This window comes from Sarcophilus harrisii, chromosome 5 (assembly GCF_902635505.1).
Source record: "Sarcophilus harrisii chromosome 5, mSarHar1.11, whole genome shotgun sequence".
Lineage (NCBI taxonomy): Eukaryota > Metazoa > Chordata > Mammalia > Dasyuromorphia > Dasyuridae > Sarcophilus > Sarcophilus harrisii.
This window is the reverse complement of record NC_045430.1, coordinates 179432142-179446560: the sequence shown is the minus strand read 5'-3', so window position 1 is coordinate 179446560 and position 14419 is coordinate 179432142. Positions and strand designations below refer to the sequence as shown.

The following is a 14419-nucleotide window of genomic DNA, read 5'->3' as shown; positions in this document are numbered from 1 at the left end:
AAAAATCAACCTGTTAAAAATATATCTATTAATACAATCTATTTACCAAAGACTATCATCAAGTCTGAGTACAGCCTCAAACTGTTCTCACAACTCTACACCATTACCTCCAAAACACAGACAGCAACTCAATGTGCACAGCCTTTCTAAAAAATAAACAAACCAGTGTCCACACAGTTTTCAGTGAACAGCCAGAAACAGTGCAGTTTTGGGCTGGAATGCCAAAAAGATTAAGACCAAGGCCAGAGACTCCAATAGTTACACAAATTAAAGAGATTGTAGCTGTTCAGATGTATACTAGAACTAATTAAATAGCCTTGCAATTTCTTCTTGAATCCTATGCACAGAAAAAAACTTTTAAACTGCAACACAAATTGGATTCATATAGTGTCCCTTCTTAAATAGCTGCCTTAAAGGATAAAAGAATTTGGCTTGCAGACCAAAAATCCTTATATCATCCCTTTAATATCCATGTGAGGGGTTTCATTTGCCAACTTTAAACCCTCCCAATAACAAAGTTTATCTGTGGGCAACAGAAGGCTAGTGCTTTTTTATCTTCAAAGAGTAATTCATAAATTCAGTATTATTTCACTGAGTCTATGGATCCATATAACTAATTTTCAAAATTACAAGTTAGTTCAAAAATATCATACTTTTGTTTGAACCCTTTAAAGGCTAGCCATAAAACAGTTTTGATTATTACATCCTACTATAACAAAAGTTTCTCCCTGTTCAATCCATACCAATCCTATTAGCCAAATAAATTCTCTCTCCAAAAAAATTCAAAATGGAAGAAAAGAAAAAAAATATATATTGAAGTATATTTTAGGATGCAAGTGGAAAAAGAACCTTATCATTTCAAAATATGGATTTGAACCTGAAGCAATTTCCTATGAGGAAGGAAAAGATATTTCCAAGGTATTTGAAATTCACCTATTTGTTAAAATAAAATGTTATCTGGAAGGAAAAATTATTATGAGCCACAAACATCTAGGCTCAAAGAAGAGACAGTCCCAAAGTATCCCCTAAAATTGGACCTTTATCTCATTTACTAAAATACATAGAGAACTGACTCAAATTTATAAGAATTCAAACCATCCTCCAATTGATAATTGATAAATTCATAAAGGATATGAACAATTTTCAGCTGAAGAAATTGAAACCATCTCTAGTAATATGAAAAGGTGCTCTAAATCACTATTGATCAGAGAAATGCAAACTAAGACAACTCTAAACTACCACTACACATCTGTCAGATTGGCTAAGATGACAGAAAAAGATAATGATGAATGTTGGAGGGGATGTAGGAAAACTGGGATACTGATGCAGTGTTAGTAGAGTTGTGAACGGTGTCAACCATTCTGGAGAACAATTCTGAACTATGCCCAAAAGGTTACCAAACAGTGCATACCCTTTGACCCAGCAATGTCTCTGCTGGGATTATATCCCAAAGAGACCTTAAAGGAGGGGAAGGGATCTACATGTGCAAAAATGTCTGTGGCAGAAACTGGAAACTGAGTGGATACCCATCAGCTGGAGAATGGCTGAATAAGTTATGGGGTATAAATGTTATGGAATCTTATTGTTCTGTAAGAAATGACCAGCAAGATGATTTCAGAGAGGCCTGGGGAAACTTATATGAACAGATGTTGAGTGAAATGAGCAGAATCAGGAGATCATTGTATACAGCAATAGCAATATTACAAAATGATCAATTTTGACAGACATAGCTTTTCTCAACAATTTGATGATTGAGGCCAGTTCCAATGATCTCGTGATAAAGAGAACCATCCACACCCAGAAAGCTGACTATGGGAACTCAGTGTGGATCACAACATAATATTTTCACTCTTTGTTATTTCCTTGCACTTTGTTTTCTTTCTCATTTTTCTTCCTTTTTTAACTGATTTTTCTTGTGCAGCATGATAATTGTGGAAATATGTAAAGAATTGAATTTAACATATATTGGATTACTTGCTGTCTAAGGGAAAGAGTCGGGGTACGAAAGGGGAAAAAATTGGAACACAAGGTTTTTCAAGGGTGAATGTTGAAAATTATCCATGCATAGGCTTTGAAAATAAAGTTTTATTTTTTTTTTTAAACGGGCCTTTAGCAGCCAGAGAAGAGCATTAAACCAGAGTAAGATGCTGAAAGGGGAAAAGAAATGATGGAATTTTATAGATAAGATACTTAACACGTCTGTCAACTTCTAAACTAGTAAACGTCAAACAATAACTTGGCTCAAGATTTTGTGGAAGCCTAAAATCTATTTTTTCTCCTCTTAAAAACAGATTATGGAAGTCCCATAGCAAAGTCAAGTGTCAGGAGACACCAGGAATTAGATACCAGGCATTTTAATAATCCAGAATCCCAAATTCCAGCCTATATTTTGGGCAAGTTGGCCCTGTTAACTTAACAAAATGTATGTATATGAAGGGTCCAGCATAAAAATTCTCAATCACAGTTCCAGACCAATTTAATCAAAGACTAAGTTTATACTATGTGTATCACTCCCCTCTCCCAACAGTTCCTGATTCTAATGTATATAGAAGAAAAATAGGAAACAACAGAGAAGGCACTACACTAGATTTAAGAAACATTGAGAAAAGTTTCCAGTAAAAGATGAGATTTTAGCTGGGTCACATAGCTAGTAGTTTAAGTATTCTTAATTCCAAGTCCAGCAGTCCATGTACTATATCACCTGCCTTCTAACACTGATTTGTCTTTGAAAATGGCCGATATTAGAAGCACATGTAAGATAGTTGAGGAAAAATGGCCAAGTAATGTTCCCACTAATGGTGAAGCAGTCTAGGCATAGTGATGTGGAGTTTCTGAGCTTCTTTCTTTTTACCTCTGCTGCACATGCACCTGGCTATTAGAAGTTATTAGATGCTGTGTTTCTATGATTTAGGTGTACATACAGGTCTACAGTCATATTTATGGCATCCCACAAATCAAATACAGCACTTGATAAAAAAATATGATCCAGATTTCAGAAAGGCCTGGAGAGACTTACACGAACTGATGCTGAGTGAAATGAGCAGGACCAGGAGATCATTATATACTTCAACAACAATACTAGATGATGACCAGTTCTGATGGACCTGGCCATCCTCAGCAACGAGATCAACCAAATCATTTCCAATGGAGCAGTAATGAACTGAACCAGCTACGCCCAGAGAAAGAACTCTGGGAGATGACTAAAAACCATTACATTGAATTCCCAATCCCTATATTTATGCCCACTTGCATTTTTTATTTCCTTCACAAGCTAATTGTACAATATTTCAGAGTCTGATTCTTTTTGTACAGCAAAATAACGTTTTGGTCATGTATACTTATTGTGTATCTAATTTATATTTTAATATATTTAACATCTACTGGTCATCCTGCCATCTGGGGGAGGGGGTGGGGGGGTAAGAGGTGAAAAATTAGAACAAGAGGTTTGGCAATTGTTAATGCTGTAAAGTTACCCATGCATATATCCTGTAAATGAAAGGCTATTAAATAAAAAAAAAAAAAAGATCCAAAAATTTGGACCTTAATTTTAATGTAAAAATTTAATACTGAATTCATTTCTTAAAAAATTTGACTAGAAATAAAGATCCCAAAACTCAAATATTCAATATGATAATATGCTAGGTGGTATAGGGACTAGAACCCAAGACCTGTGTTCAAATGTAGCATTAGATCCTGACTACATGTGTGTGGCCCTGATAAAAGTTGACTTTAATTTGCTCATCTGTAAAATGAGGATAATAATATCACCTTCCCTTCAGGATTGGGCAAGATCAAAATGAGAAACTTTGAAAATGTTAAAGGACTATCTATGTAAGTGCTAGCTATTCTTTTCCTAACCTGGCAGAAAGTTTTCTTCTCAAAAAGTGATGACAAAGATTAATTGAATACCTAAATTCAGTAATATATTCTCTCACTCTATCCCTCTCTCTTTTCCAATCTCTCTCTCTCTCTTTCACACACACACACACACACACACACACACACACACACACACACACACACACCCCTCTTGACAATAGGCCATCTATGTACCAAGATGAGATTTTTCAAAACTCAAATAATAAAATACCATTATTCTATGTGTTTGGAATTTTTTTCTTTTCCAGATGGTAAGATCAAACCTTATTTTAATTTTGAACCACTAAAATATTATAGACTTTAATCTACTTTCATTAAAATAGGTTGAAGAAACATAAGTATACATCCTGAGTACAAAACCAAAATAATAACAACATGAAGTATGCTTGCAAATAAACTTGAGCCACCAAATCTGTATCTTACATATTTATTAATATCCCTTGATCCAATGCCCTCATTCTAATAATTCCCAGCTTACTGGGTTAAAAGCCACAAAATCATATCAAAAATACATGAAAATCTAACCAAAAAATAGAAACAAGATAAAATACCACACAGTAAATTTCATTTAAGTCATATGCCAATGCTTATGTTTATAACTGTTTCAAATAATCTATAAATTCCCTCTTTAGTTCTCAATTAGGTATCGTCCACAATACCCATGCATCCTGGTAAAAAGCATAGTCACACTTGAAAGGAAATTATTGGGGGCAGCTAGGTGGTACAGTGGATAGAACACGAGTCCTAAAGTCAGGAGGACCTGAATTTAAATCTGGCCTCAGAAACTTAACCCATCCTAGCTGTGTGACCCTGGGCAACTCACTTAACCCCAATTGTCTCACCAAAAAAAGAAAAAAAAAAGGAAATTAACACATTGAAGTTAACTGACTTTTAATAAAAATTTTCTATCAGAAATAACGCTTACCTGTCTGAACATCAATAACCATTTGATGTCCACCTCTCATTCCTGGTCTGCTATCTTCTCCATCTCCTAGGATGATAAACATGTATGAACAATTGGAAAATCCTTTCAATTGGTTTAAAAAAAACAAAAAGGTTCTTTTTATAGGCAGGTGCAAACAATGCTTTATGGAAATTGGCCCATACTGTTCTCTTTGAAGTATTCTAAAAATGAGCAGTGTGTAAACCAATCAACATAAAACTGCATTACCTTGAGATTCACTGTTCAATTTACTTTCAAAACGTTGTCATTAGAGGCCATTTTCTATTTATTGAAGAACATTCTATGATACTTCAGATACAAAAGCAGCACCCCAAAAAACTTTGGTCAAATTCTCCAGTCCAAATAAAAGGAAAAATATAATGCAATTATAATTATCTCTCACTGTCTATGGACTGTCTATAATTGAGTTGTATGGATTTTTTTTAAGGGAATAAAATAAGGTGAAATAAGCAGGTTTTAAACTTTTCAGAACATAATATAGTAACCACTAAAACCAAGATATTATAAAGATAAATGAATGATGTAAAATGAGTGGAGACCTCTCATAAGAATGTGGCTTTGACCTATGCCCTAATTGTGACTTGAGACTTTGCAATAACAAGTGGAGCTATAGCTATAAAGCTGCAGGTGTTTGACTGTCTTGGATGAACATTTCCCCTCCTATTTCCCCATTTTTAATTAGCACTTAAGTACTTGATGGTAAAGAGCTTGTTATTTACTAGTATTTTGTTTCTGTGATAGTTTTCTAAAGAGTATAAGCCTAGACTCCCCCAGACAATGGGAGAAAAGGTCAGAGGTGGGGTAGGGTTTTCTGTGTTAGGGTCTATATAATCTTGTGTTTTGCAATTTGTGCTTTACACTTCTTTACTGACATCTTGGCTGTTGAGAGTTGCCCTTTCTTGCAACATCATAATAAAACCTTTTTTTGCTTCTTACCTTGAGAGCCTCGGATTTTAATTTGGATAAGGGTCACTGTTATTGTGCTTTAAATTTTCAACAATACCTTAATTTGGTGGCAAAAAAATTCACTGTTCATTTTATTTCACTCTACTACCAATTTAAAGACTATGTTTGATTTGATTAGTTTTCAAATGAAGTCACAGACAGTTGCCTCATTCTGGTGTGACAATACCCCTGGATTCTCAAACCTAAGCTAACAGAAAGGATATTTGGGGAGGTCTTAAAAATGGATTGACAGGTAATTTTTTCTTCAACCTCTAGAATTCATGAAGACAGTCTCCTAAATTATTGAGGAACTTCAATCTGGGCTAAGCAATGATGTCATAAGTTCATGATGTACTTAATTAACTGAATAGTAAAATGTAAGTAAAATGATGAACTTTGTGATTCACTGTGACTTTTATGCTCATCACTAAAGCTTACTAGAAAGGTTCAAACATATTCACTTAAATATGTCCCCCTGAGGATATCACTGGGTAGGTGAAAAGAGAGGAAAATAAATGGAAAAGAATGTGATATAAAAATAAAAGGCAGCACATTGACTGGGAAATAGTTGAATAAATTGTGATCCATGAATATAAGAGAATGTTACTGGACTATAAGAAACAATAAACATAGAAAAATCAAACAAACAGGAGAAACTTTAGATGAAATAACAGAATGTACAATTAAAAGTAGAATTAACAAGAGACAATAAAACAAGAAATAATATTTTGAAGGGACAAATATTTTTCTATTAGAAGAGTTTCTAATATCAAGAAATGCAATTTTATACATATGGAGGCACAATCTCTACTTTAATAAGAAGAGAGATTATAATGTCTAATGTAGCCTGACCAGGAAGCTGAAAAGCTTAGGATTGTATTTTCAGCTCATATTAAAAAAACTGACATATATTGACAAGTAAGAGTCCCTAGTTTCAGCTTTTTAGTGATTACATGTTTCTCATCTATGTCAAAATAGTGAGCAGAAAGATGACGTGTTAACTTTTAATTCCTAAGAAATCAGATAGGTGATTTAAAAGACAACTTTGATTCAAGGCTGATCATCCACAAAACCTTTGTTTTTCTTCTTCCTTTCTACTGAACAGTTTTTGAGGATTTTTCATCTCAGTTGAAGTAAAGAGCCAGGGAAAATAAGAAAAATAAAGCTTCAACTGATTAGTTTTTCTAACTTTGGGACAGGATTGGCAAAAAAAAAAAAAAAAAAAAAAAGAAAGACTAGAAAAAAAGGCTTAATGAATTTTTTTTTGCACTATTGTCCATGCTACTCCTATATTCTATAGTAGTCTTAAAAAAAACCTTTTGTTTATAGCATAGGCTAAAATGAGCATATACAATGACATATGCATTATATGTATATATGCATATGTATATACATATGTATATATGACATATGCAATATATGACAATGCAACAACAACAACAATTAAATCCTTAACCAGCTTATTAAAAATAACAAAAACATATTTGGTTAAGCACAAAGGGGAGCATGGCTAGTTGCCCTAACCATTTAAAATTGTACTCTTACGATTTATGTTAAAGGGCTTCCTAGTGTGGCAAAACTGCAAAAACAGTTGCATTAAACAAAAGCATTTCAATTCTGAAATGTATGGCTCACCTTTGGTGCTCTTAGGAATGATCTGACTCCACCGTGGCTTATATTCCTGCTGACTGATATATTGATTGAATAAGCCATCTGTAAGTATTAAAAAAAACAAATTTCCTCTTAACTTGCTTATACTTCTGTTATTTTAGTAGAAAAGACAGGATTTTATAAGTCTATATTAAACAAAATTGCTATTCAAGATTTTCTCCCCAGGAATACATAATATAAAACATATAACATGTCAGTCAATTTAGTGGCATATTTTCACAAAATATGTCTCATTTCATTTTCCATGCCATCCTAAATAAAATGGTACTACATCAGTTGCCATAATCATTCAGAAACTCTGCCTGAGTGGCAGCTCATATCAAAGTTGGTATGCATCTCATTACTGTGACACCTGTTAGTTACAAATATATTACCACATTTAAATTAGAAGGAAAAACACTAGTATGATCAAATAGCAAAATGGTCTTCTATAGCCATTCTGAAGGGAGAAACAAAAAAAATGAGGCATTGGGAAGAACAAACCCTGTTATGTTTAGCTGTTAATAGAAAAAGAAAAAAAAATGTGGATAATCTGAATAAATACCCTATATTGCAAGAGATATTTGAAATAAATTTTACCATTAATGTAATTTATGAATCTATGGGGATGGGGAAGGCACACAATAATTACTGGGAAAATCTGATTGGAATATTTAATGGTAACTTCTCAGCTACTCTCCTCATTTCTAATATATTTTTTCTAAGCAGAGCATAGATTGTAACCAAAAAGTATTGCCCCTTGTGGCCAAAAAAGAGAAAAGAATGAAAAACTTCACACATAAGGCCACACAGATCACTGATCAGAATTGGAATCTGAGAGATCCTTTAGTCCACAGACAAAGAAAATGAGGATCAATGAAAGGTTACAAATCTTGAGCAAATCTGCTGAACTAATAAGTAACAGAACCAAAATTTGAACTTAGATCTTCTGACTTTAAATTCAAAATTTCCGGTTTCTAAGTATTTTTTGTAAAACTATTATGTCTGTGACCTTCTCTAAATTATTCTCTTCTTTGGCTCATGATTTCTTCAACTCTAAAATGAAGTCCATTAGGCTAAATAAATATTAGTCACTTATAGCTTTGAATCCTGTGGAATCTAGAATTCTACATAATTCTCTAAGATAAGACAAATCAATAAACATAACATTTAAAAATGTTTAATTTATGACAAATGTGAAGTCAAGGGAAAGGGGAAGAGAAGTACAGACAGGTACCATAAAGCATAGAATCCAAGCTCAAAGTAACTTTAAAAGATTATCCAATACACAGGTTATAAAGTTTTTTTTGTGTCATGGCCCCTATGGCAGGGTGCTAAAACATATAGGTCCCTTTTCAGAATAATATTTTCAAAGGCATGAAATAAAATACACTCATTTTACCATCAATTATAGTGAAATATGATAATATCAAAATATTAAAAAGATAAAATCATGGACCCCAAGTTAAGAACCCCTAAACTAATCCAATCCCTACTAACAACTGGGGGAAATAAAGGTGAAGGACATAGAAACTGTCAAGTAAAAGGGAAATAGAGGAGTGAATTAGAATGAGAAGAAGTGAAAATGAGATAGTTGTTCAAAAGTACAATTTATACCAGAAAACTAACTGCCAAGACTTCCAGATCACATGAACAAGATGGTGGACTAAGCATTTTCTTTTATTCCCATTACCTCTCAAATTTCTCCAAAAGAGAAACTATTACACCAAAAATAAAGCAATTTCAGCTATTTCGAAAGTGTATGGCATGGCTTCTTGACACTTTTCAGATTTTACAATCCCTTTTTGCCCAAGAAATTTTTATGCAACCCCAGGTATATAGATATATAAAGTGGATATACAAATCAAATATTTGCTGATAAATCATAAATTTTTTAAAAAAATATTTGGTGTATATATATAAATTTTATTAATTATTAAAAATGAAAATAAGTTTGCATACTAATGAGATGGTTGTGTTTGTTTATTTTTACATAAAGAATTAATTTTTGGTAGATTATGGTATCTTTAAATGCTGCCAAAATTTTTACTAATCCCCACATTAAGTTACATAACCCTATATGGCACCCAAAATCCCAAAGCAAGTTTTTTTTTTTTTAAATCTAGGAACTAAAGCTCACCTGAGCTCACTCAGTACCCTTCCCAATTTTCCATACCACTAACAAGGCTGCACTAGGCAAATCCAAGAACACAATATAAGCTTACATCAAATTCCATTTCCACATCCCAGTGCCGTGGAGATACTAGATCTAGGTTGTGGAAATCTGCTCAATAGCCAGTTTGGCAATAGTACTTCAGAATCAAAAGCCTGCTAAAGACTACACCCAGATGCACTAGTGCTGCAAAGCACAAAGATGCCAGAAGAAAACAGACTCTGAGCTCTGAGTGGGACAGGTCACTGGGAGAGGAAAGAGTACATGTAGGAAGCTGTGCAGCACTCCAACAAGCCTGAGGGAAAGAGCACAGAACCCAATTAGTGATGCTGATGGCTGGCCAAAAATTAAATCCAAATGGAAGTATTGCCACTTATGACAAAAAAGGTACAGCATACTCCTGACAGAATGCCACATATAAGTCATTAGATTAGAGTGAGAAAGGTCCTTAGACACCCTTTAGTCCATTCCCCTCATTCAATAGAGACAATGTCCTAGGCCCAGAGAGGGAGGAGGCTGAGGGAAGGGAAGGAAGTCAAAAAATAAGTGATAAGGAAAACAAGGTGGGAAAAAGATTGAAGGTACCAAAGATTTCAGGGAAGAAGACATTTCAAAGATTTTGAATTTACACAGAAAAATCAATGAGAAAATGAGCAACAATAGAAGGAAATATGGCCTCAGCTCTAGTAAATGAGTTTGGGCAACTAAGAATAAATACTGCAAAATAAAGGAAAATAAATCAACAGTTGATGAGTCAGAGGACCCTGTAGAATTTGAAAACATATAACCATAACATTCTATTCTGAAGTAGTTTAAAAGATAAATGAGAACTATGAAAGAAGAATCTATACCTTGCACAATCAAATAATAAGCAGAATAGAAAAACTTGAATCTACAATAGCAAGCCTCACCAAAAGGAAGAAATCAGATAATTATAAGTGAGAAAAACAAATTAGGAATTCAAATACACAGAAGCAAAGGACAATATAGAAGAAGAAAAGCAACAACAACAACAAAAGAACTTTATTAAAAATAGGATTGCCTCCGATCTTTCTTGTGCAGCAAGATAACTATATAAATATGTATACATATATTGTATTTAGCACATACTTTAACATATTTAACATGTTTGGGACTACCTGCCATCTAGGGGAGCGGGTGGAGGGAAGGAGGAGAAAAGTTGAAAGAGAAGTTTTTGCAAGGGTCAATGTGGAAAATTACCCATGCATATGTTGTTTTGTATATAAAAAGCTATAATAAAAAAATGTAAAAAAAAAAAAATTAAGATTGCCATGCAAGTAAAACACACTTATCTTGAGGGAAGAATAGGTATAGACAATCTGAGGATCATAAGTTTCCCAGAAGAACATTACAGGAAAAAAACCCTTAACACCATAATGAAGAAAGCATCGAAGAGCATAACCATCCAGAACTTCTGACTACCAAACTGAATTTCCAATCAAAAGAAATCAAGGATCATTTTCAGAAAACAAAACAAAATAAAACCCAATACTGCAAAGTCCAATATACAGAATGGTTAAATTCAACGATTCAATTCAGAAACAAATTCTGTTAGCTTTAGGAGAAAGACCTTAAAATACAAAGGAAACACTATCTGAATAATGCAAGAAAAAGGAGAATGGAATTATATCTTCTAAAGGGCACAGGAGCTCACAGTCTAGGGTGCCCTACCCTGTAAAAAAGTGGACATTCAACAAAAAAGAAGAGATTAAAACATTTTTAAAAAAAAATCAGAACCACAGATCAGTAAGAGTGCTTAAATGTAAAGGAGAGTAGAGGGGAGAAGGGAGGAGATATGAAGGTGGAAATTTGGAAGAAGTAACAAAAGACAGACATGGGACATTATGGGCAAAATAGACTATCATCCTGTCTCTCAGTGAATGCTTTTTTTTGGTGGGGGGGGGAGAACTACAATATGACATGGGAGGGTAGGTGAAAGGCATGGAGAAGAGCAGGGGGATAGAGGAATGAGAGATGTCAGGGCCAAATCAAAAGCAAGCAATGAGAAGGTGATCTCTGTGGTCAACTGAAGTAAGTAGGGAAAAAAGACTAAGGCCAGTTATGGATGGGAGGTGATGAAAAAAAAAAAAAAAACAGGAAAAAGGAAGAAATCAGATAATTATAAGCATCATGAATGAGAGAATGAGCCTCTAGAGTAAAATGAAAGAAAAGATAAATAATAAAGAAAGTAAAAGTAATTCTTATTGAAAAGGGGCACGAAAAAATTTAAATAAAATACCAATGGAAAAGATTAACAAGCAGTGAAAGAAGAAATGGTAAATATCAGATTTTATATTCTTGGGCTCTTCAATCTTGAATCGCTTGCTCCTTGAAAGGAAAGCTAAGGCAAATCTAGACAGTATACTAAAAAGGAGAGATATCACCTTGTCAATAAAAATGCATATAATCAAAGCTATGGTTTTTCCAGTACTAATGTATGACTATGAGATTTGGATTATAAGGAAAATTGAGTGGCACAGAATCAACCCTTTCAAATTGTAGTGCTAGAAAATTTTTTTTGAGAATCCTTGGAGAGCGAGGAGACTAAATCAGTCAATAGTCAAAGAAATTAATTAAGACCTATCATCAGAAGAGCAAATACTGAAGTTGAATTCTTTGGAGATATAATGAGAAAAGATAATCCGTTGGAAAAGACCTTGATGTTGGGAAAGACTAAAGGTAAAAGTAAAAGGATGAAATAATGTCATGAAACAACAAATGCAAACTTGGACAGACTTCAAGAGATAGTGGGGTGAAAGAAGGGCCTGGTAAGCGATAGTCTATGGGGTCAAGAATAGTCAGATACAACTGATGGACTGAGCAACAATAACAATAAAAAGGACTAGTTGAAAGAGACGAGAAGAAAGGGGAATCTACTTGACTGAGAAGAAAAAAAGAGGGAGAAGATATATAACCAGATAAAAGCAAGACGAATATAAAAGAAAAGAGGTGTAACAAGCAAGAAGAGGAAATAAGAGATAAGGGGAAAAGAGGGCAAGGAGAGCAAGCCCACCTAAAAAAAAAAAAAATCAAAGTGAAGTAATAAAAGGAACATAACAAATTTCATTTTAGTTTAGTGTTTACAAGAGAAGAGAGGAAAAAATCATAATCTGAAAATAACTAGCTGGCACCCATGGCTACACCAGTTTAAATACATTATTGTGGGGGAGGGAGATAGGGAACTGAAACCAAACTACAAGGTAAGAAGACCTGAATTCAAAATCTGGCCTCAGACACACTGAGTCAAAGGACCCTGTGACTCTCCCATTCTCAGTTTCTTTATCTATAAAATGGGACTAATAATAGCATCACTTTCCAGATAGGAGGATCAAATGAGATAACATTTTTGAAGTTTCTGTAAAACTTAAAATAGTAAAGAAATATTTATTATTGTTTTGTTGTTATTAATAATCTATAATCCATATCAATCAGGAATAAGATCAGGTCTATAAATGGCAGCCCTACTTCCAGTCTAAATAAGAAAAGGAGATCCAATTCCTACCCAGACCATTTCCATCTTCATCAAAAAAACATCTGGAAAACAAGTCAAGGAAACATAATTTTAAAGTTGTTGGATTCCCACTAAACCATGATTAAAAAAAAAAAAAAAAAAAAAAGGCCTGAAATATATTTCAAGAAATCATAAATTTCTAGAGCTATCAGAAACAGAAAATAAAACAAAAGATAGAGATAATTCACTAGTAACCGCCTAGAAAAAAGCCCCAAAAGAAAAAATTCCTAGAATGTAATTGCCAAAATTCAGAACTCCCACGTCAAAGGACAAAATACTGCAAGCACCCAGAAAGTAGCAATTAAAATTCCAAAGGACCACAATCATGATCACACAAGATTTGGCAGCTTCTACAATAAATGAAAGGAGGTCTGAGAATACAGTAAGGTAAAAGAAAGAGGCTTCCAGTCAAGAATAATTTATATTGTATGCCTGGCCTGAAGTCAGAAAGACCTGAGTTCAAAGCTGCCTCAAACATATACTACATATTTGACCCTGGGAAAGTCATCAAATCCTGTTTGCCTCCATTTTCCCATCTATAAAAGGAGTTAGAGAAGAAAATGGCAAACCACTCCAATATGTTTGGCAAGAAAACTCCAATGTGGTCATGAAGAATCTCAGAGAATACTGAAACAACTGAACAATGACTGTAGAAGGATCAGCATAAACCCATGGGAAAGAAAATAATCCTGTAATAGAATAGACAAAAATGACAACAGCTGAATTCAAAATGCAAACACCAGTATGGAGAGAAAGTTGGAAAGATAACTTTATTTAAGCAACTGGAAGGTGTTAAAAGTGTAATGGAGAAAGGGGAGTAGAAAGAGAAATGTTTCTCTTCAAAATTTGAATGTTTTCAAAAGTATGGAGGAAGTTAAATAAGAAAAACAGAGATCCTAGAAGTGAATTATTTCTATTTTATAGTGTGAAGAAGGAAAAGAAAAAGGAGAGCAAAAGGAAGAAGAGGAATGTATAGAGGAGGAACTTGCCACTTCTAATTGGGATTTATGGGAAAAGATATATAAGCATGGAATAAGAGGTAAGAGAAACAGACATTATGTGAATATTCTTTGAAATAGACAAAAGAGAATTGAAAACATATAATGCCTTCTATAGAACTATATCAAATTTAAGAGGAACACAAGAGGGGATAGGTTTAAAGGATATTAATAGAAAGGATAAAACCAGGAAGGGAATTATTGCAAACAAAAAACTTTCTGATGGTGAAGGAGAATTTAAAAGGGAAGAAAAGAACAGAACTAAATTTCCAAGGGGA

The 14419-nt window shown here is 33.8% G+C and overlaps 1 protein-coding gene across 6 annotated transcripts in view; it reads right to left on the bottom strand.

Moving 5' to 3' along the window:
• Nucleotides 1-14419, bottom strand: part of MKLN1 (muskelin 1) — a 289454-nt gene that overhangs the window by 96433 nt on the left and 178602 nt on the right. For all 6 annotated transcript variants that reach the window (XM_031941073.1, XM_031941074.1, XM_031941072.1 and 3 more), the window contains 2 exons: nt 7424-7501; nt 4805-4870 (listed from right to left, as the gene is read on the bottom strand). In XM_031941073.1, the coding sequence (XP_031796933.1) occupies nt 4805-4870; nt 7424-7501 (144 nt within the window). The remainder of the gene's footprint in view (nt 1-4804; nt 4871-7423; nt 7502-14419) is intronic.